This window comes from Ruditapes philippinarum, unplaced genomic scaffold, assembly GCF_026571515.1.
Source record: "Ruditapes philippinarum isolate M1 unplaced genomic scaffold, ASM2657151v2 ctg880_1_1_1_1, whole genome shotgun sequence".
Lineage (NCBI taxonomy): Eukaryota > Metazoa > Mollusca > Bivalvia > Venerida > Veneridae > Ruditapes > Ruditapes philippinarum.
Genome location: NW_026867139.1, coordinates 124,038 through 142,565, shown reverse-complemented (window position 1 = coordinate 142,565; position 18,528 = coordinate 124,038). Strand labels below are relative to the sequence as shown.

Here is an 18,528-nt window from a genome sequence, read left to right as displayed (position 1 = left end):
TGTATATAGAAGTGAAGTAATCCACCAGTTAAATGCAATAACCCCATCCCCCGTATGCTGGACTTTGATGATACATGTACTTCAATTTTGAAATGGTAAAATCATGGCTTTAATCCCTAGCACTGCAAGCTGGACATATCCTCCGTCATTTTGACCTCTGACAATGTTTGAACAAATAAAAGGTGAAACTTGCACCCCCATCCCCCTTAGTTGAAATTGAACACTATAAGGATCTTACACCAGCTTCCAGTACAGACCAGAATATCTAGCTCGAGGGTAACTGTAGCAGTAACCAGGCTCTGCCGAGTTTCCGCTAAATTATTACTGTAGAACTCAATATTCTTTTTCTTGCTTATATCTTTAATATTAATTATATTAAAAAAAGAACTTCTGACAACATCATGGCCTTACAGGCAATGATTAAGAAATTTTGTAAGACAATATGGTCATTTCGATTAAACGGTAAACAATATCGTAAACGTTTATGAATGAAAATCGAAACGAACCCGTTTAAACGTGTAATCGTGGGGGCCTTATTCAACATAGAAGTGAACTAATCCACCAGTTAAATGCAATAACCCCATCCCCCTAGGCTTGACTTTGATACATGTACTTGAATTTTAAAATGGTAAAATCATGGCTTTAATCCCTAGCACTGCAAGCTGGACATATCCTCCGTCATTTTGACCTCTGACAATGTTTGAGGACAAATAAAAGGTGAAACTTGCACCCCCCATCCCTCTTAGTTGAAATTGAACACTATAAGGATCTTACACCAGCTTCCAGTACAGACCAGAATATCTAGCTCGAGGGTAACTGTAGCAGTAACCAGACTCTGCCGAGTTTCCGCTAAATTATTACTCAGGAGAGCTCAATATTCTTATTCATGCTTATCTTTAATATTAATCATATCAAAGAAAGAACTTAAGACAACATCATGGCCTTGAATTGCTCACCAGAAACAACTTTTTTTCAGTGTTAGAAATACTTTTTCAAGTGAACTTGCCAAAAGGCAAATCCAGCTCAACTTCAACTTGCCCCTAAGGTTATATAGTTTCGTGACACTGATTGTTGTTGTTGTTTTTTTCTACATAATAAAAAAGGAACCTTTCACAAATGGCCCAACTTCATTGTTACCGTACATCTGGCAAGCAAAGCATTTCAACTTGCGCTTTTAATTTTCCTTTTCTTACTGTAGTCTTTTTATACTATTTTTAGCTCGACTTTTTTTTTTTTGAAAAAGAAAGTAGAGGTATTGCTATTATGAGTCACGGCGGCGTTGCCGTTGCCGTCCGCAAACTTGTACCTGGATCATAACTTTTTTATTTCTTGGTGTATTGTCTTCATACTTGGCCACAACAACCCTTGGGACAAGACCTTTTTAATACTTGCAATATAAGTCGCCTGAAATTTATAGGGACGTGTTTCAATCAAATATGTGACAACAACTATGACCTGAAATTTCCACTGCTCTAATATAAGACTAGTTAAGAATGCTACAAGACAAAGTTTGGTGATCATCCATCACTTAGTTCAGTAGAAGAAGATGCTTAAAGGTTTTTTCTATTTTTAGATATGTTGACCAATTGAAATGACATGAGCAAATTTAAGTGCAACTGTCACAAGGATGCTAGAGACCAAATTTGAAGTAAATCTGCCCAGCAGTTTCAGAGAAGAAGGTGATTGTTGATGCATGACATTGGACGACGAACGCTGGAACATCCCCCTTTGATACTAATAGCTCACCCTGAACCTTCGGTTCTGGTGAGCTAATTAAAGCAGGACATGTTCATTAGACACAACAGCATCAGTTGGATATCATGTTAGATCAAATCAATGTTGACGTCAAAGAAAAGTAACAAATAAAATTAATTCATTATTTATTAGGATATAAAGTCTACATAACAACAACAATATATCAGATGAAATTACAATGTAACAAGACTTAGTAGACTTCATCTATATTATGAAAGTTGAGAAAGTATGTACTATATATCAATCAATATATCAATGAATGTCATTCAAATGCTCAACTCTCTGAATGCTACAAGAGATAATCACCTGCTTATACCAACAGACTCTAGACTAACAATCTGGACAGATTCTAGACATACAGTGGAACCAGACTCATGATTTGCAGCCTGACCAGACTCTAGACTAGACTTTCAATTCAACAAGACTTAAGACTTGTAATCCAACCAGACTCTAGACTTGCAATTTAGCCAGACTCTAGACTTGCAATCTGATCAGATTTTAGACTAGACTTTCAATTCAACCAGACTTAACACTTGTAATCCAACCAGACTCTAGACTTACAATTCAACTAGACTTTAAACTAAATTTTCAATTCAACCAGAGTTAAGATTTGTAATCAAAACAGACTCTAGACTTGCAGTCTGACCAGACTCTAGAGTTGCAATTCAACCAGACTCTAGACTAGAGTTGCAATTCAACCAAATTCTAGACTTGAATTTCAACCAGATTCTGGACTTGCAATTCAACCAGACTCTAGATAAGACTTGCAACTCTTCAGACATACAAACCAGATTCTACACTGTTGGCTGCTTCACTCCCATTTGTAATTTAAACCCCTTATAATAACAATAGAAAGACCAAAACTCAAATTGAAAGGTCAAAGTAAAAATTGTATTGACATAACAAAAACAAAGAAGATAGTTTTCATCAAAGTAGTTATTAACATAATTGGATCATAGCCATACAAATGCTTTGAGGTAGGGAGTAAATTTAAACCAATGCTTTTCACATAGCAATTATTACCTCCCCTGACCACAATTATGAGGGTCATTTCCAATCATATGTTTAAGATAAGACAAAAATCTAATTCAATCATCTTCAGGAAAACTGATAAAATCTTTTAGCATATTGGTGCTATAATAATATATTCCTTCATATGTTCATACTTTTGTCAAAATGGCTGCCAATTTTGGCAAGGGAGGTAAATATTGCAAAAATCGGAAACTATCAATATTCAAATTATGTATAATCAAGGCATAGGATTTAAAATAATAAAAAAAATTATATATATTCACTTTTAATACAATTTCAGGTAAAAGCTTATCAAAAACAAATATCTTGGAACAACCTAAAACAGAAATTATATAAAACAACTTAGCAAAGAAATCTTATTCAAATAAAATTTAAAAAACACAAAAGAATGGGTACGCAAAACCTGTAAGGCAATTACTGCCATGGCATGTAAAATTCAATACATATTTAAATAATAGTTTTAAATTAAAGTAGTTTCTGCAGGATAAACGACCACAACCGTTGGGAGTACACAATACAACTATAAAATATTTCAAACAATGCCCCTGTTGCCCACAACCTTATATAGCAGACGGCATTTTATTGTTTCTGTTATCCTTTTATTTTTCATTTGAATATATTTCGTCTTATCAATTTTTTTCATCGTTGAGGTGAAAATTGGTCTTAATTCAGTTAAGTTGAGACATAAAATGTTTTTATATGTGTTTTACAGGTTTTTTTACTGAGAATTAGCAAAAAAATCAGATTTTATGGTACAATATATCTGTACCTATACACACAACTATGTTACTCTGCATTTTACCCTATTTTCGGACAACAAAACAATATTTTGCGACAAAGTGTAAGATGCATCTTTTTTTTTCTCACTTATTATAGAATACTGTAAATAATATGAAGGTTCAATAACACAATGTACAGGAAAACAAAACAAAACTTCAAAATAAAATAAAAATAAAAAATTTCAGAAAAATATTAGTCATTCTGTGAAAAAAAATCTCTTAATGGCAAAGAAAACATGGTTATCAGCAAAAAAAAGAGAAAAAAAATCTTGGTTCTATTTAAAAATAGAAATGGTCTTAGACTGATAAAATAATTAATGGTCTTTAAGACCAATAAAATAAATTATAAGACAGCAAAATCTCCAGTTCCTGCTAGTAATCTACGGACACCAGGCTATATATTCGCCTACACTTTTCGTTTACTCTGGACCACTGCTCTAAGCATTAATGATAATGTTAAAATATCTATGTAATCTTGAAACAAGATGTTATGAAAGTAACGGATATTAAGGGGTTGGACATGAAGCTGTCTGTTCCTTGTTGCGCATGTTTTATCGGCTTACAGCAATAATGTCTACGACCCCTGAAATGCCCAATAGCAAAAGCTAAATGACTGACATCAGTGCGTTTATTGACTTATAATTAGCATATTTGTTGTCTCCCTTGTGATCAATTTGTTCACCTTTAATTTGATGACTTTCATGTGTCGTAGTTACCCCTTTCATATTTTATTGATACCTAGGTGAATAAAGGTATTTGAATTGAATACAAAATTTTTATTAACCAGTAACAAAGTAACTGAGTCATCCGGGGAAAAAGTAACGTAAATTAGTCAGATTACAAACTAGTGACCAATGAAAATTCCATGTTGCAATACAAACGTTTGCTTATTTGCAAAATGATGAACTGTATCAAAACTTCAAGTCACTTTTATTATTTGTGTGTGTGCTTTCTTTTTTTTTTTTGAAAATGTTACACAAAATAGCCAACAAAATAATCAAAACATTAGCCAGTATGCCAGTCATTTTCTTCTGCCAATGATCTTTCATTAAGTAAGTAAATGATTTTTTACATGTAAATAAGTATCACTGAAATAAGAAATAGATTATGATAAATATAACATATAGTTGATCTATATCAAATATAAGGCAGAATTTCTCGAAAAAGATATATCTACAAAATAAATTTTTTATATAAAGCATATGAAAATATTGAGCTTTAAAATTCTGGTTAAACATCATAATTTTGTGTCGAAACTGAACAATATCAAAATGTTTTGAATTAAGGCAAATTTTTGAATTAAGACAAACAAAATCACAAAAAAAAACGTCTCAAAAGCCAAATTGTACAAATTTATTTTTTACAAATGTATAATATGATATCATATAGACTAAGTCGAAAATATTAAGTGCTCACCAAAACTAAACATGAACTAATGTATTTTCTTGACAAATTGTAAATTTCTGAAATGGAGAACTTTTAATGAAATAGCAAATACAAGATTACATTTATACAAAACAAACAGATACAAACCTACATTTATAAAGAAAATGTAATAAAATAAAAGAGCTGCGTATGAAAATGACAAAAAAACATAAACATTGTATATAATTATGAAGAAAATATTGACATGACCAATACGTGTACATGGTGCAGAAAATAAAAAATTGACAATTGCAGAAAAAAAAATGTAAAAAATAAAAATATAGTCAATTTTTTAAAACAAAACTGATTCTAATATGGTGTTTGTATAAAATAAAAGAGAGATTCAAAACAATCGTGGTTTAACTAAAATCAAACCTAAAAGCTACTTCATGTTTTAAAACAACCCTGCTTAAACAAGTACATACATCGAGTTGCTGAAAGAAACATCTAAATCATGGATGCATTTATAAATATACATGTTAAATCATGTAATCAGTAAATGTGGGTTTTTCCAATCTAATCCAGGGTACAAATAAGTTTGACTGTTAATGCTCCACTAATTCTGCTCTACAATGATCACAATATTGTGATCTACATGTTACATTTATTTTCAATATATTAACCATTATTGTAACTTTCATTTGTTTTTGTAACCCCTGATTAGCTGTGAAATTCCTAAATATTCTTAACAGTTGTTATCCAGAACTTAGCAAATGTCTATTTTTTCCAAACTAATACCCATGTACAAACAATGGGTATACCATTATAGCTTCAAGGTGCACTTCTGTTTGCCTTGGATTAGTAAACCTGTTTCGTGTATCCTCAGATATAGCTGGGAAAACCCCAAAAAAAACTTTGTTTCAGAGTCATTCTATTCAGGAGCAACTCTATTTATAAATGGATTTTGAAAATAGTTCAATAAATGATCAACATATGAGCCGCATCGCGACAAAACCAACATAATGTGTTTGCGACCAGCATGGATCAAGAACAGCCTGCCGCTGCGGTGCAGTCTGATCAGGATCCATGCTGTTTGCTTACAGACCCTATAACAAGTAAAGAAACTGATAGTGAACAGCATGGATCCTGATCAGACTGCGCAAATGCCGCAAACCCGTTATGTTGGTTTTGTCGTGATGCAGCCCTAATATGTTAAGTCAACTGATGTACAAAACTGGTTCTTCAAAAAAATTTTTTTAGAATTAGTACTTAAAACTAAGTTATCATGTAATAAAACCACCAAAACTTACCCTTTAAGTATAAAATTAGCACATAGAATCACTTTGTATCAAATAAAGTTAATAATTGTACTACATAATATTCATTCACATATAAATTTGCCACAGAAAAAAAAAGAACAAACTAAGCACTTATGTATAAATCAGTACTGTGCTTCGTTACAGGGTCTCAGTCTATAGACTTAAGTGTAACTTAACAAAATAAGCACTTAAATTAATTAGTCAAGAAAGCATTGGAGTATAAAAAACTTGACTTCTCAAACTTTACTTTATATTATTATATATATAAAAATACAATAACATAATATGAGCCGCGTCACAACAAAATCAACATAGTGGGTTTGCGACCAGCATGGATCCAGACCAGCCTGCGCTACACACAGTCTGATCAGGATCCATGCTGTTCTCTTACCAACCCTATAATAAGTAGAGAAACTGATAGCGAACAGCTTGTATCCTGATCAGACTGCGCGGATGCGCAGGCTGGTCTGGATCCATGCTGGTCGCAAACCCATTATGTTGGTTTTGTCATGACACGACTCATATGTATCATATAAAGCAGCTGCTATGGCTAACATTACATCATTTTAAGCTAAAAGCAAACTTGTCACACTGAAGAAAAAATGCTGAATAATGATTATCTACATCAAGTATTAAGACAAAGGCAATATGTATTGTTTCTGGTCAGCTAACGAAAGAAGCTGAAATATCTGAATCTATTATCATCAATCTGATCAATAATCGTAACCATATGTGGTTGTTCTTGTCGCAAAAACGACGAGCCTCAACACAATAACGAGAATGATCCAGGCCACCCCAATCACCACGCTCGTAATCATCAAATTTCTAGCACTGTTAGACATCCTCTGAGCTTCAATCATGTCCCCATCAGCTGCCAGAGTGTTTGCCTGAAAAACATAAATCAGCCATGTCACGACAAAACCAACATAGTGCGTTTGCGACCAGCATGGATCCAGACCAGCCTGGGCATCCGCGCAGTCTGTTCAGGATCCATGCTGTTTGCTTACCAACTCTATTACAAGTAGAGAAACTGATAGCGAACAGCATGTATCCTGATCAGACTGCACTGGTTTCTGAAATATGAACAGGGTTTCTGATATATTAACATAGTTTCTGATAAAACAACATTGTTTCAGATATATCAACATGATTTCCGATATGGTATCTGATATATCAACAAAGTTTCTGATATATTTATATAGTCAGGGTTTCATATCTATAGACATGGTTTCTGATATGTCAACATGATTTCTGATATATCAAAATGGTCTCTATCCATGACCATAAATGTGAACTTTTTTTGATGATCAAGTGGGAGATTTTTCTTCCAAAAGAGGGAAATTTAAAATTTGCAATAAACAAAGAGGAAAGTTCAGACATCAAAAAGAGGGAGATTTCTTTAATTTGTGAAAATACCCTTTATTTTAAGAAAAATCTTTGAAAAAAAGGCTGCAGAAAGTGGGAGTCTACCGCTGAAAGTGGGAGAGTTCACATGTATGCATGACAGCTCTGTAAATATTACTCTTAAAGGAACAGAAAAAATGATCATGAAGAAGTAATAAAGAAAATCATCCCTAATGAGCTGACAAAAATATAAAAGGAGCATGAAAATTTATTATTAAGGGGCAAAAATTATACTAAAGGAGCAGAAAATTATTAGGCCCCAGACAAGAAACAAAGAATATCTAACTGGCCTATATTCTACTGTAACATGAACTAAGGTCAAACAAAGTTTAATGTGCACACTTTTAAACTGACATGGAATTATGACACAGTAACCTTTAAAATGTTAGGAAGAAACTAATTAATAGTAAAATAATCTTATGATGGTCATACTGAAGTTAACCAATTTATTTTATGATGCTTCTTTACACTGTGTACAATTAAGCAGGTAAAAGTACACTAAATATCTTAAATGGACTTGTCCATCTTTCAATCCGGAACTATCCATTCATAATTTTTAGGGGAAAAATAAGTATAGACTGAATAGTGGACAGTGCAGACAATGATGAGACAGCAACAATGTGCTATCTTAACTCTTGGTCTGGACACTGGTTATTTGTGTAGATCTAGTTGCCAATTGTAGACTACAGATAATCATTTTTAAGTGTGTAAGAATGAGGGTAGAGTTTTAAGTAGCATCCAACACTGCTAAGGTCAAATAGCAACTTTCAAGCTTCTAAGGTGGAGGAAGACCTCAGGTACAAGTGGGCACCTTAAGGTAGAACTACCACTTTCTGTAAGCTAGCTATTAAAGAATACAAAGTCCCTGATGGCTTTCAAACCCAAAGCCAAAAGGGGTAAGTGGTTTGAAGTCGGCAACCTTGACCAAATGGTCACAAAAACTCCTAAGTCAGTGATGGAGTGTTGGATGGAAAAGTGAGAAACAGATGTTGAGGAGTTTGATGGGAGGAAAAGATAAGCATGGTGACAAGTGAGGCATCATTCTAAATTCCCCCCAGTATTATATGTTTGTCTAATCCATCAATCATACATGGTTTGAATCAATAACATAATGTTTTGTTATTACCGTTATATATGTACACTCTATAATATTCAAGTACTGATACAGTAAGACATTAATAAACAATATATAAAGGCTGATTCAGTATGCCTTTTCTTATAACTACTGCCGAATATTGTTGTTTGAAACATCATTGTTTGAGAAGAGTAATAATAGAATTCACGTACAATTTTTTTTTAGAATTTTGATTTAGACTTATATTTATTATAACCACTATGTTTTCTTCACTTTTTAAATTCATACTGCTAAATTCTTCAAAAAATATCAAGTGAATATATATCTTTCATTGAAAAGAATTATGGGAACAGACTACAATTGTTCATTATAGTACATGAATATGAAACTGTTTTTCAAATACTTACCCGATTTGCATAATAGATTGCACATAGACCTGTAGGACAGAAACAACACAAGCATGCCAGAACTGATGGGATCATGTAATCTGGAGGTCTTGGTTGTGTTACAATAACACCAGCTTGGCCAGGCTGACTCACCACCTTAAAAAAACAACATCAATACATATATACATTCTTGTTATGAACCATATTGCTATATTTTTAAAAGAGGGTGGGACTGGGGATTGTCAAGGGTTTACAAACTTTTGAAAATGTTAAGGGGCAAGGCATAAATTTTCATGATTTGACAAACTTCAGAAATTTTTCATAAAAGATAAAGAACTGGCCTCAAGATTATACAATTTGTTTTTCCTGAGCTCTGACTGAGAGCTAAGAATTTTCAATTGTCCAATGCACATTCTGTGCCTGTTTCTATCCAATCAAATACCTTAAACCTGAGCTTGAGGTTGGTAAATCCTATATACCCGTGGGCAAAGATCTGACTTTGAGGTTGGTAAATTCTTTATAATTATAGACCAAGATCTGACTTTGAGGTTGGTAAATTCTTTATAACCATGGACCAAGATCTGAGTTTGAGGTTGGTAAATTCTTTATAACCATGGACCAAGATTGGAGTTTGAGGTTGGTAAATTCTTTATAACCATGGACCAAGATTGGAGTTTGAGGTTGGTAAATTCTTTATAACCATGGACCAAGATTGGAGTTTGAGGTTAGTAAATTCTTTATAACCATGGACCAAGATTGGAGTTTGAGGTTGGTAAATTCTTTATAATCATGGACCAAGATCTGACTTTGAGGTTGGTAAATTCTTTATAATCATAGACCAAGATCTGAGTTTGAGGTTGGTAAATTCTTTATAATCATAGACCAAGACCTGACTTTGAGGTTGGTTAATTCTTTATAACCATAGACCAAGATCTGACTTTGAGGTTGGTAAATTCTTTATAATCATAGACCAAGACCTGACTTTGAGGTTGGTAAATTCTTTATAATCATAGACCAAGATCTGACTTTGAGGTTGGTAAATTCTTTATAATCATAGACCAAGATCTGACTTTGAGGTTGGTAAATTCTTTATAACCATAGACCAAGACCTGACTTTGAGGTTGGTAAATTCTTTATTATCATAGACCAAGATCTGACTTTGAGGTTGGTAAATTCTTTATAACCATGGACCTGGTTAGTAAATTCTTTATAACCATGGACCAAGATTCGAGTTTAAGGTTGGTACATTTTTTACAACCATCATTCATGGACCAAGATCTGGTAATTTTGAGATCTAGCACCAGTCTCCAAATTAACATTGCCTTAAAGTTGTTAAAATACGTGTATATATATAATGGTGATCAATAAAAGTTGAACTCTTCTATTGATTGAAGTCATCAATGATGCTGAATTGGAATCATCTAATCACATGGTGCTGGAATCCACAACTCATTACTGGGTTTATATAACCCTTGGGTAATCAGAGTACTAGTACAAATATACTGGTACAATGTTTGCATTAAACCAATGGTAAAGTTCAATCTAAATTCTATAGCTTTTGACATGCTGACAAATTAAAAGTCTGGGGATTTTAATATACTAGTATATGAAATTCATAGCTATGATTTGAACAATTTATGTCTCCAGGACCTTAACAACACAAGTGCCATTGTCACAAAATATGCCAGTCACAAAAGCTCAGTCTCATGATGGTGAACATTTACATGTTTAAGAACATGATTGTTTAAATTAATAATGACTAAATAGTCCATACGAACATTTTTAATTCAACTTTTTTATTATCTGACCTTTCTCCTCTGCATGTGACCTTGATCTTGACCTGAATTTTGAACTTAACACTACACATCACATTAGTGATTATTTGTGCCAAATCATATTATATAATCTATCAATGCAGTATTATAAAAGTTTCATAATGTACAAGAATTTGCATCTGACCCATAAGTATGACCCTGACCTTTGACCTAGAAATATGGTTCAATTGTGCAACACTTCACCTCATGATGGTGAACCTTTTATTCAAGTAATTCTTCAATCTTTCTATGCATTTTGAGGATACACTCCCAACAAAATCTCTAGTCTATATCTTATGATTTTGGTAACCTAGATCTTGTATTTATTGACCTAGATTACACTGTGGATACTGTGCCTTTGTAAGATTGTAAACATTTGTAACATAATCCCTAAATTTTTGACTATCTAATTAATGGTCCCTGCATTGACCCAAAAAAGGAGAGATAATGCATATTGTAAGAAAAGCATCCATAAACTATATCATCTTTTGTCAGGTTCCATATTGATTCAGAGAACAAAACCAAAACTGACCACTTGTTCAAGGTCAAAGATAATCGATGGTCCAATTGTATTGCCAATATAACTTATCAGCTGGACCATTCCAGCAGAATACATTGTATAGCAATACACTTCACTTTATAGTGAGAGTACAGATTTGCCCCAGGCAATAACTGGTGAATAAAATCAATATTGATATCATTGGATATTTTATTTTGGTCTTTTGGCACTGAGTATGCTAAAAAGAGTCTTAATCAATAACTGTTGGATGTGATATGTTGATGGAATCTTTTGGATACCAAAATACCAAAATTCAAGAGAATTACATTATAAATTTATATTACAACATGTGTGTTCAACAAGTCATACAAAAAAATGATTTTCTCTAGGGCAAGCTACATTGTCACATCGCTTCAATCAATGGTATATTACCTCATTAATATTCATGAGAAGAGAAAATTACTGTATTTGCATATTTTGCAATTTATCCCGAAATGTCACAAATGTTGCAGCAAATTGTCTGGGGTTGAGTTATTAATTTTTTTTCGTTTAATTTAGAAATGACATATTAATACACCTAAAATTCTAATCAAGAATTTAGTTAAAAATTTTACAATTGTACAAAAGGAATATCTGTATTGTGAATAAGATGACATGCAACTTTTTCAATCCCAGATCTACACTTTGCAAGGAATGTTTGTCATAATGTTAAGTTGTACACAACCCCTAACCCCATTATGTGACCTTTTCCCCTATGACCGTGCAGACAGACAGACAGTCAATGACATTATGTTATATAAAATATCACTAGAGAGATATAGCTTAAATGTTGAAAAATTGCATCCCCCAAATCCAGTCCCAACTGCAGATGAATAATTACAAAGAAACTGTTTTGGTTTTAAATTTGCCTTAATATGTGGCTATAAATATGTTTAAAACTGTTTATTACATCATATACACATAATAATTAACCGCTATATACTTGAAATATGATTAGAGTTATACCAGTCTGTCCATATTATTGTTTGATTTTATTAACCTGTCAATTTCATACTGATTATACGGTCAATGCACAGAATATATTAATATTTGATAAATGTTCGGTTAATTCCGTGAAATTTAAGCAGTAAGATATGATTAAATAAATCTGGTTTCTATGCAGTACTTACACTGACCGTTATAGCGCAATAGGGTAAACTACGGGTATATAATTTCTTAATGTCCTACGTGTTGTAAGATCGAGACAGCGTATGTTCAGATATTTTTTCTAATTTATAACTATTTTCAACATTTTTTAAGTCTGTTCTCTCTGTTTTAATAGGTTTGCACTTTTTTGTTAATTCTCTTTGTATATAACATTGTTAAAGAATTAATATTCAAAATTCATTCGGATTAAGATCAATTAATGTCATTTCAGTGCCGTAAAATACAATACAAAACGTGACAAGTCAGTGTTTCCTAGTTGTTTCATATCTGTGTAGAAAATTCTGAAAGTGCTTGATCATTTTCATTATAATATACATGTACTTAAAAATAAAGAAAACATAAGTCTAAAAATAAGTGACGTCTAAAAAATGTCAAAAGAAGGGATCGAACCTCTGACCCTTCATACATAAGGTAATCACTTAACCGACTTTGCTATTGTGGATGTTACGAGAACCTACATTAAGCTAGTGGGAAATTCCAAAAGTTAGCTATATACTCCATATTAATTCTCGTAAAATAAACGGACAAAACCGAAGTAGGATCGAATATTTAAATGAGTGCTATAATGTATTCATAATTGACAAGTCAATAAAATCAGACTATAAACTCATTTGAAATATGATCCCAGGCATACCAGATCCCGTATAACCGGGATTATTTCCCATCACTTTTGTCACATATGACTTTGAGGAATAAATGATCTTTTCCATTCATATTGGTCACTGTGTTACTAACACAGTAGATTATACAAGGAAAAAAATATGTTTTACTGACAAAAAATGATAACATAACTATTATAAATTGTAAAGCTGAAAATGTAAAACTTACAATTTGTTGTGTAGCATAAGGTTGTCCTGGTTGACCATAAGGAGGTTGACCATAGGGTGGTTGTCCTGGTTGACCATAGGGTGGTTGTCCTGGCTGACCATAGGGTGGTTGTCCTGGTTGACCATAAGGAGGTTGTCCTGGTTGACCATAGGGCGGTTGTCCTGGTTGTCCATAGGGAGGCTGTCCTGGTTGTCCATAGGGTGTTTTTTCTGACTGTTGAACTGGCTGGTATCCGCCTGGATATCCTCCCTGTGCATGCTCATAGGATGGTGGTCCCTGGTTCAAACCTTTAAAAAAAAGAAAGCTTTTAAAATCATTTTAAGCAGTATAAGCAAAAACCCCTAACCTTGCATTCCAGATTTTGAAGTGAAATCACATATCATCCTCTTATTGCTACATTTTCATTGAAAATATCACTTCCTGTGAGTTAACAATAGTGGATTTAGGTAGCATTAGACTTTTGTTATGGGTAAAAAGCAAAAAAAGGAAAAAAATAGTGATACTGACTAAGTTGGCAAGTGAAAAACATCAGTTTATACTATCTTATAACTACATTTGTAACCTTGACTTTTCACTAACAAAGGGAGTCATGGTTACAGGAGCATCAACAACTTTTGGTCATCAAAACATTACAGATAATCTTTTTTAAATAAAACAATATACAGTGTATACTGCAAATTTAAAGTAACATCTGACTTGACATAATTATATTATTTGTATGTCCTTGACACTACCTGACCTATATAGAACATCAGTTGCTCATAGGAACAGGCACAGCTGTTTTATTATTTTAGTCAATAGACTGGTAATGAAATTTAGCAAAGTTCAGTATTAATATATGAATGGATGTGCAGGCTGCCCTGGCTCTAAACTGGTTGCCAAGGCTATTTTTTCAGTTCTAGCAGGTGAAACAACAGACCTCCATTGATTCTGTCATTATAAGGTCAAAGGTGAAGGGCCACACAACAATTAACAACGCATCCATCATGTTAGCTTGACTTGTTTTGAAATGGTTGAGCTTAAAATGCATTTTTAGCATCAAAGTAATTTTAATCATCAATTAATATATTAAATATTATAACATATAACATTACATTTTACTTTTCTAGTAAGACTTTTTAAGTTTATTGTTTCAACCTAACTCTTTTTTTTTCCTAATCTTAAAAAGTACAAAATTCATACTTTTTTAATCTTGACATATTTGTATCAGAGTTAACTGCAGTAGGTATTAGTTATTACCATGACAACTACAATCATTTTGTAAGCCTCTGCTTGTACTTCACAAACAGGGGGAAATGTTTACAATTATTCCAGATCTGAAGCTATCTAATAGTGTATGATATTTCATGCCTAAAATAATTTTGTTATCATTTTTCCCTTCAAGGTTGCCAGACATTGACTAATATAGCCAGTCAGTAACAGTTTTCCCTGGCCTGGCTGATGAACAATTTAGGATCATTTTCAAACAACAATATTAATAAATGACATCCCTTGTGTAATTCATTAATTAAATGACTGCATTATTTTCCTGTGTTTATTTATGCAAATGTTTATAAAACATTCACACTGCACATAAATAATTTAACATATACAGTAAATAATTATTATTAAGCATCCTAAAAGTCATGCAGGTTTATAAAACCCAAGGGTAAAACATAGAGAGATATACTGTAATATGTGAACAATTTAGGACAATAAATGACATCCCTTGTGTAATTCATTAATTAAATGACTGCATTACTTTCCTGTGTTTATTTATGCAAATGTTTATAAAACATTCACACTGCACATAAATAATTTAACATATACACATAAATAATTATTTCACATTGGCAGGTTTATAAAGCCCAAGGGTAAAACATAGAGAGATAATACTGTAATATGTAATTTTTCAGTTTTCCATTGCAATTTTATTTACATTTCAGAAAATGCATTTCAATCGAAAAAAGTTCAAATGAAAACCTTGAAATTGGTGGTGAAAATGCCTGATTGAGCTTACAACATAAACGAACACAATGTCTCTTGAACAAAAATTGAGCTTGCTTTATTGATCTATTTCACACTTGCTGAACAGTACTGTATATGTTAAGAATTACTTCACCTGTATTATATAATACAAATTAAAAATATTTTGATTGACATCAATTGTCTTAAAATGATTTCCATTTTCAAGACACATATACATGTAATATTTGAAGTCAATTGTAATGTAAAGGTTGAAAAACAAAAATGGATTCAAGAGCTCTTTCTTTTTCTTGTTCCATGCCAAAAACTTTATTGTTTCACTGGAATGCCAATTATTTTAAAATAAATATTTTAGTACAGTAGATCTACATGTGAAAATACTGACAAGTGTAGCACAGTGCAATTATTTCGTGCATATTAACAATTAGGTAATTAAGTCATTTGATTTCATGTAATATCACAGATTTATATTCAATGTAATATAAATCTGTGGTAATATGCATGCATCAATACATAATTTTATGGGCTTAAAAAATTATAACTGTGATGAAAAAGGATCTAATTATTTAAATAAAAAAATACCATGCCTAAAATTATTTGGACCAAAGTTTGAAATAAATATCTTTGTACTTAATTTTTCCACAAAAAAAAACTACCCAAAACAATGTAACAGTTTACCCAAAACAATCATAAGCCCGATCGTGTATTTTGACCAGCCGTAGCATCAACACTTCGACAACAGTGAGCACACGTATAATTTTGATACCAGCTACGCACCTGCTTTAAGCCGTTAACAGGTTAAGAGTTAGACAATTAGGCCTCCACTATTATAGGCCTAACGCTTTCTTTGCAGGTGTGAAAATATATTAACATACGGTGTCATTTGATCATAGGAAGAAAACGAATTCTGCTGGAACATTTGCTTCTAAGTAGCAGACATATTTTAACAGCCCCTGTAATAAAAACATTAATTGGCCGTGCAAGTTTTATATATCTGTACTTCAAGAAAAAATGGCGATTTTCTTCATATAATTAGAAAATGTTTTGGAACCGTGTAAACACGTTGTTACATATTATACCACTATAAAATGTTTGCACTTACCTTGTTTTTCACTCATTCTTAGTATTTTAGTAATGCACTCCTATTTTGTTGATAATATGTTAAAAATCAACAGTTTTCTTTTTATCTTAGGTCACGACGCATGCCCGCGACGCTATTATTTATTCAACAGGCTGAGTTCAACAGGCCGAGTGAAGTAAAAGGTTAAGGAAGTGTCCGCTCTATTCAATATCGCGTTTACAGTATGCTTTATATGTTTTCACTACTAAATGATGCGAATTCAAAAAGATGTATGATATATATATATATATTTTAGTTACTGATAATTTCTGGATTACTCAAACTTTACGAATATTTCGAAACACAATAGATCTAGTTTATGATATATCAAATCGATGTAGGCTATACATTGTATATTAATTATTATAAAGACCGTTTGAGTTTCGAAATAGATACATGTTTTCGAGAGAAAAAATGCTTTTGATAGGCCTGGCCAGCAGCTGAAACAAACTATTTTGAAATACATTATTTCATTACCATTATATTTTGTACATCAGTCACATGAGTCAGGTCAGGCGCAGTTCAATTTTGCAATATAATTTGAGCCGCGTCACGACAAAACCAACGTAATGCGTTTGCGACCAGCATGGATCCAGACCAGCCTGCGCATCCGCGCAGTCTGATCAGGATCCATGCTGTTCGCTATCAGTTTCTCTACTTGTAATAGGGTTTATAAGCGACCAGCATGGATCCTGATCAGACTGCGCGGATGCGCAGGCTGGTCTTGATCCATGCTGGTCGCAAACCCATTATGTTGGTTTTGTCGTGACGCGGCTCATTTGTTGCTTCTAAAATTTCTCAATAATGGTTGCTATTTTGTATCATTATCAAATAGATTCATTGCTTTTTTTAAACAATTTTTGTTACATGAGTATGTACCATAGTGAGAAAATAAGAAAAAGAAGATTTTTCTTTAAAAAAATATACATATTAAAAATTCGAATTGCAAAACTATTATCAAAATAAAAGAAGGTTTAATTAATTCACCAGATGTGAATATTATATAGCATTCAAAACTATTGACCATGCAGCTCCCCTATACTTAAATGAGATTTTAACTTTTTATAGAAACGGAAAGTTTCCGTTTCTATAAAAAGTTAAAATCTCATTTAACTTTAACTATAATAACATTACGAGCTTGTACTGTGTACCAACTATATCTAAGATGGTACGAAAATATGAAATAGTAACGTTATTCAGTATAAGTAAAAAAGAGTAAATACCTCCCTACATAAAATAGGGGAAAACGCAATCCCTATAGAACGTAGAAAACGACAAAGCAGGCTCGGATTGTGATAGTAGTAACCATGCCCCCCCCCCCCCAGCACCGGCTTAATCAGATTTCAACATTTAAATATGAAAATGTTGTTTTTTTTAATTTAGAAGTGTTCATACGGCCTTCAATGTCACACTTTCATGCAATTCCATTAAAGCGAGGAATATAATAATAATAATAATAATAATAATAATAATAATAATAATAATAATAATAATAATAATATTTTTATTTAAAGAAGGTAACACATGAAGATACAAATGTATATAATCGACACACTCCTATTTTAAATTAAGATACGTTATTTGTTTTCTATGAACATATCGGAGCGTCACGTTTATAAATCCGTGTTAGGTTTTAGCCCAAAACCGGTTAAATAATAGGAAAAGAGGTTAGAATGCAAAGATGTTTTAAATTATGTTTTAACATTACTTTTGTTTATTTATGATAAGATATGACATTTTTATGTAGTTTAGTTGAATTTTTTCTCCAATAATTGCACGCTATATTATCTTGTGAAGTACAGTCCTAACAGACATTGGTACTTCGTAATCAGATATGTTTTGTAATTGTTGTCAAGTATAACAAAATAGAAGCAAAATGTGCTATCTTATCATTATTTAAAAATCTTAAAATTCTTTCGATACGGTCGTTTAAACCTTTTACACGGTTCATGCGGTTATTAAGTCGCCGTTTTGCTAACCG

The 18,528-nt window shown here is 32.4% G+C and overlaps 1 protein-coding gene across 1 annotated transcript; it reads right to left on the bottom strand.

Annotated features, from left to right (window-relative positions):
* Window positions 1-1,867: 1,867 nt before the first annotated feature.
* LOC132734983 (calcium-binding protein P-like) lies at window positions 1,868-16,712 on the bottom strand. Its single transcript, XM_060721890.1, has 4 exons — window positions 16,530-16,712; window positions 13,463-13,749; window positions 9,137-9,271; window positions 1,868-7,137 (listed from the first exon to the last, which is right to left on the bottom strand). The coding sequence occupies exons 1-4, from the start codon at window positions 16,543-16,545 to the stop codon at window positions 6,964-6,966; spliced, it is 612 nt and encodes a 203-aa protein (XP_060577873.1). The 5' UTR covers window positions 16,546-16,712; the 3' UTR covers window positions 1,868-6,963.
* Between the last annotated feature and the right edge of the window lie 1,816 nt (window positions 16,713-18,528).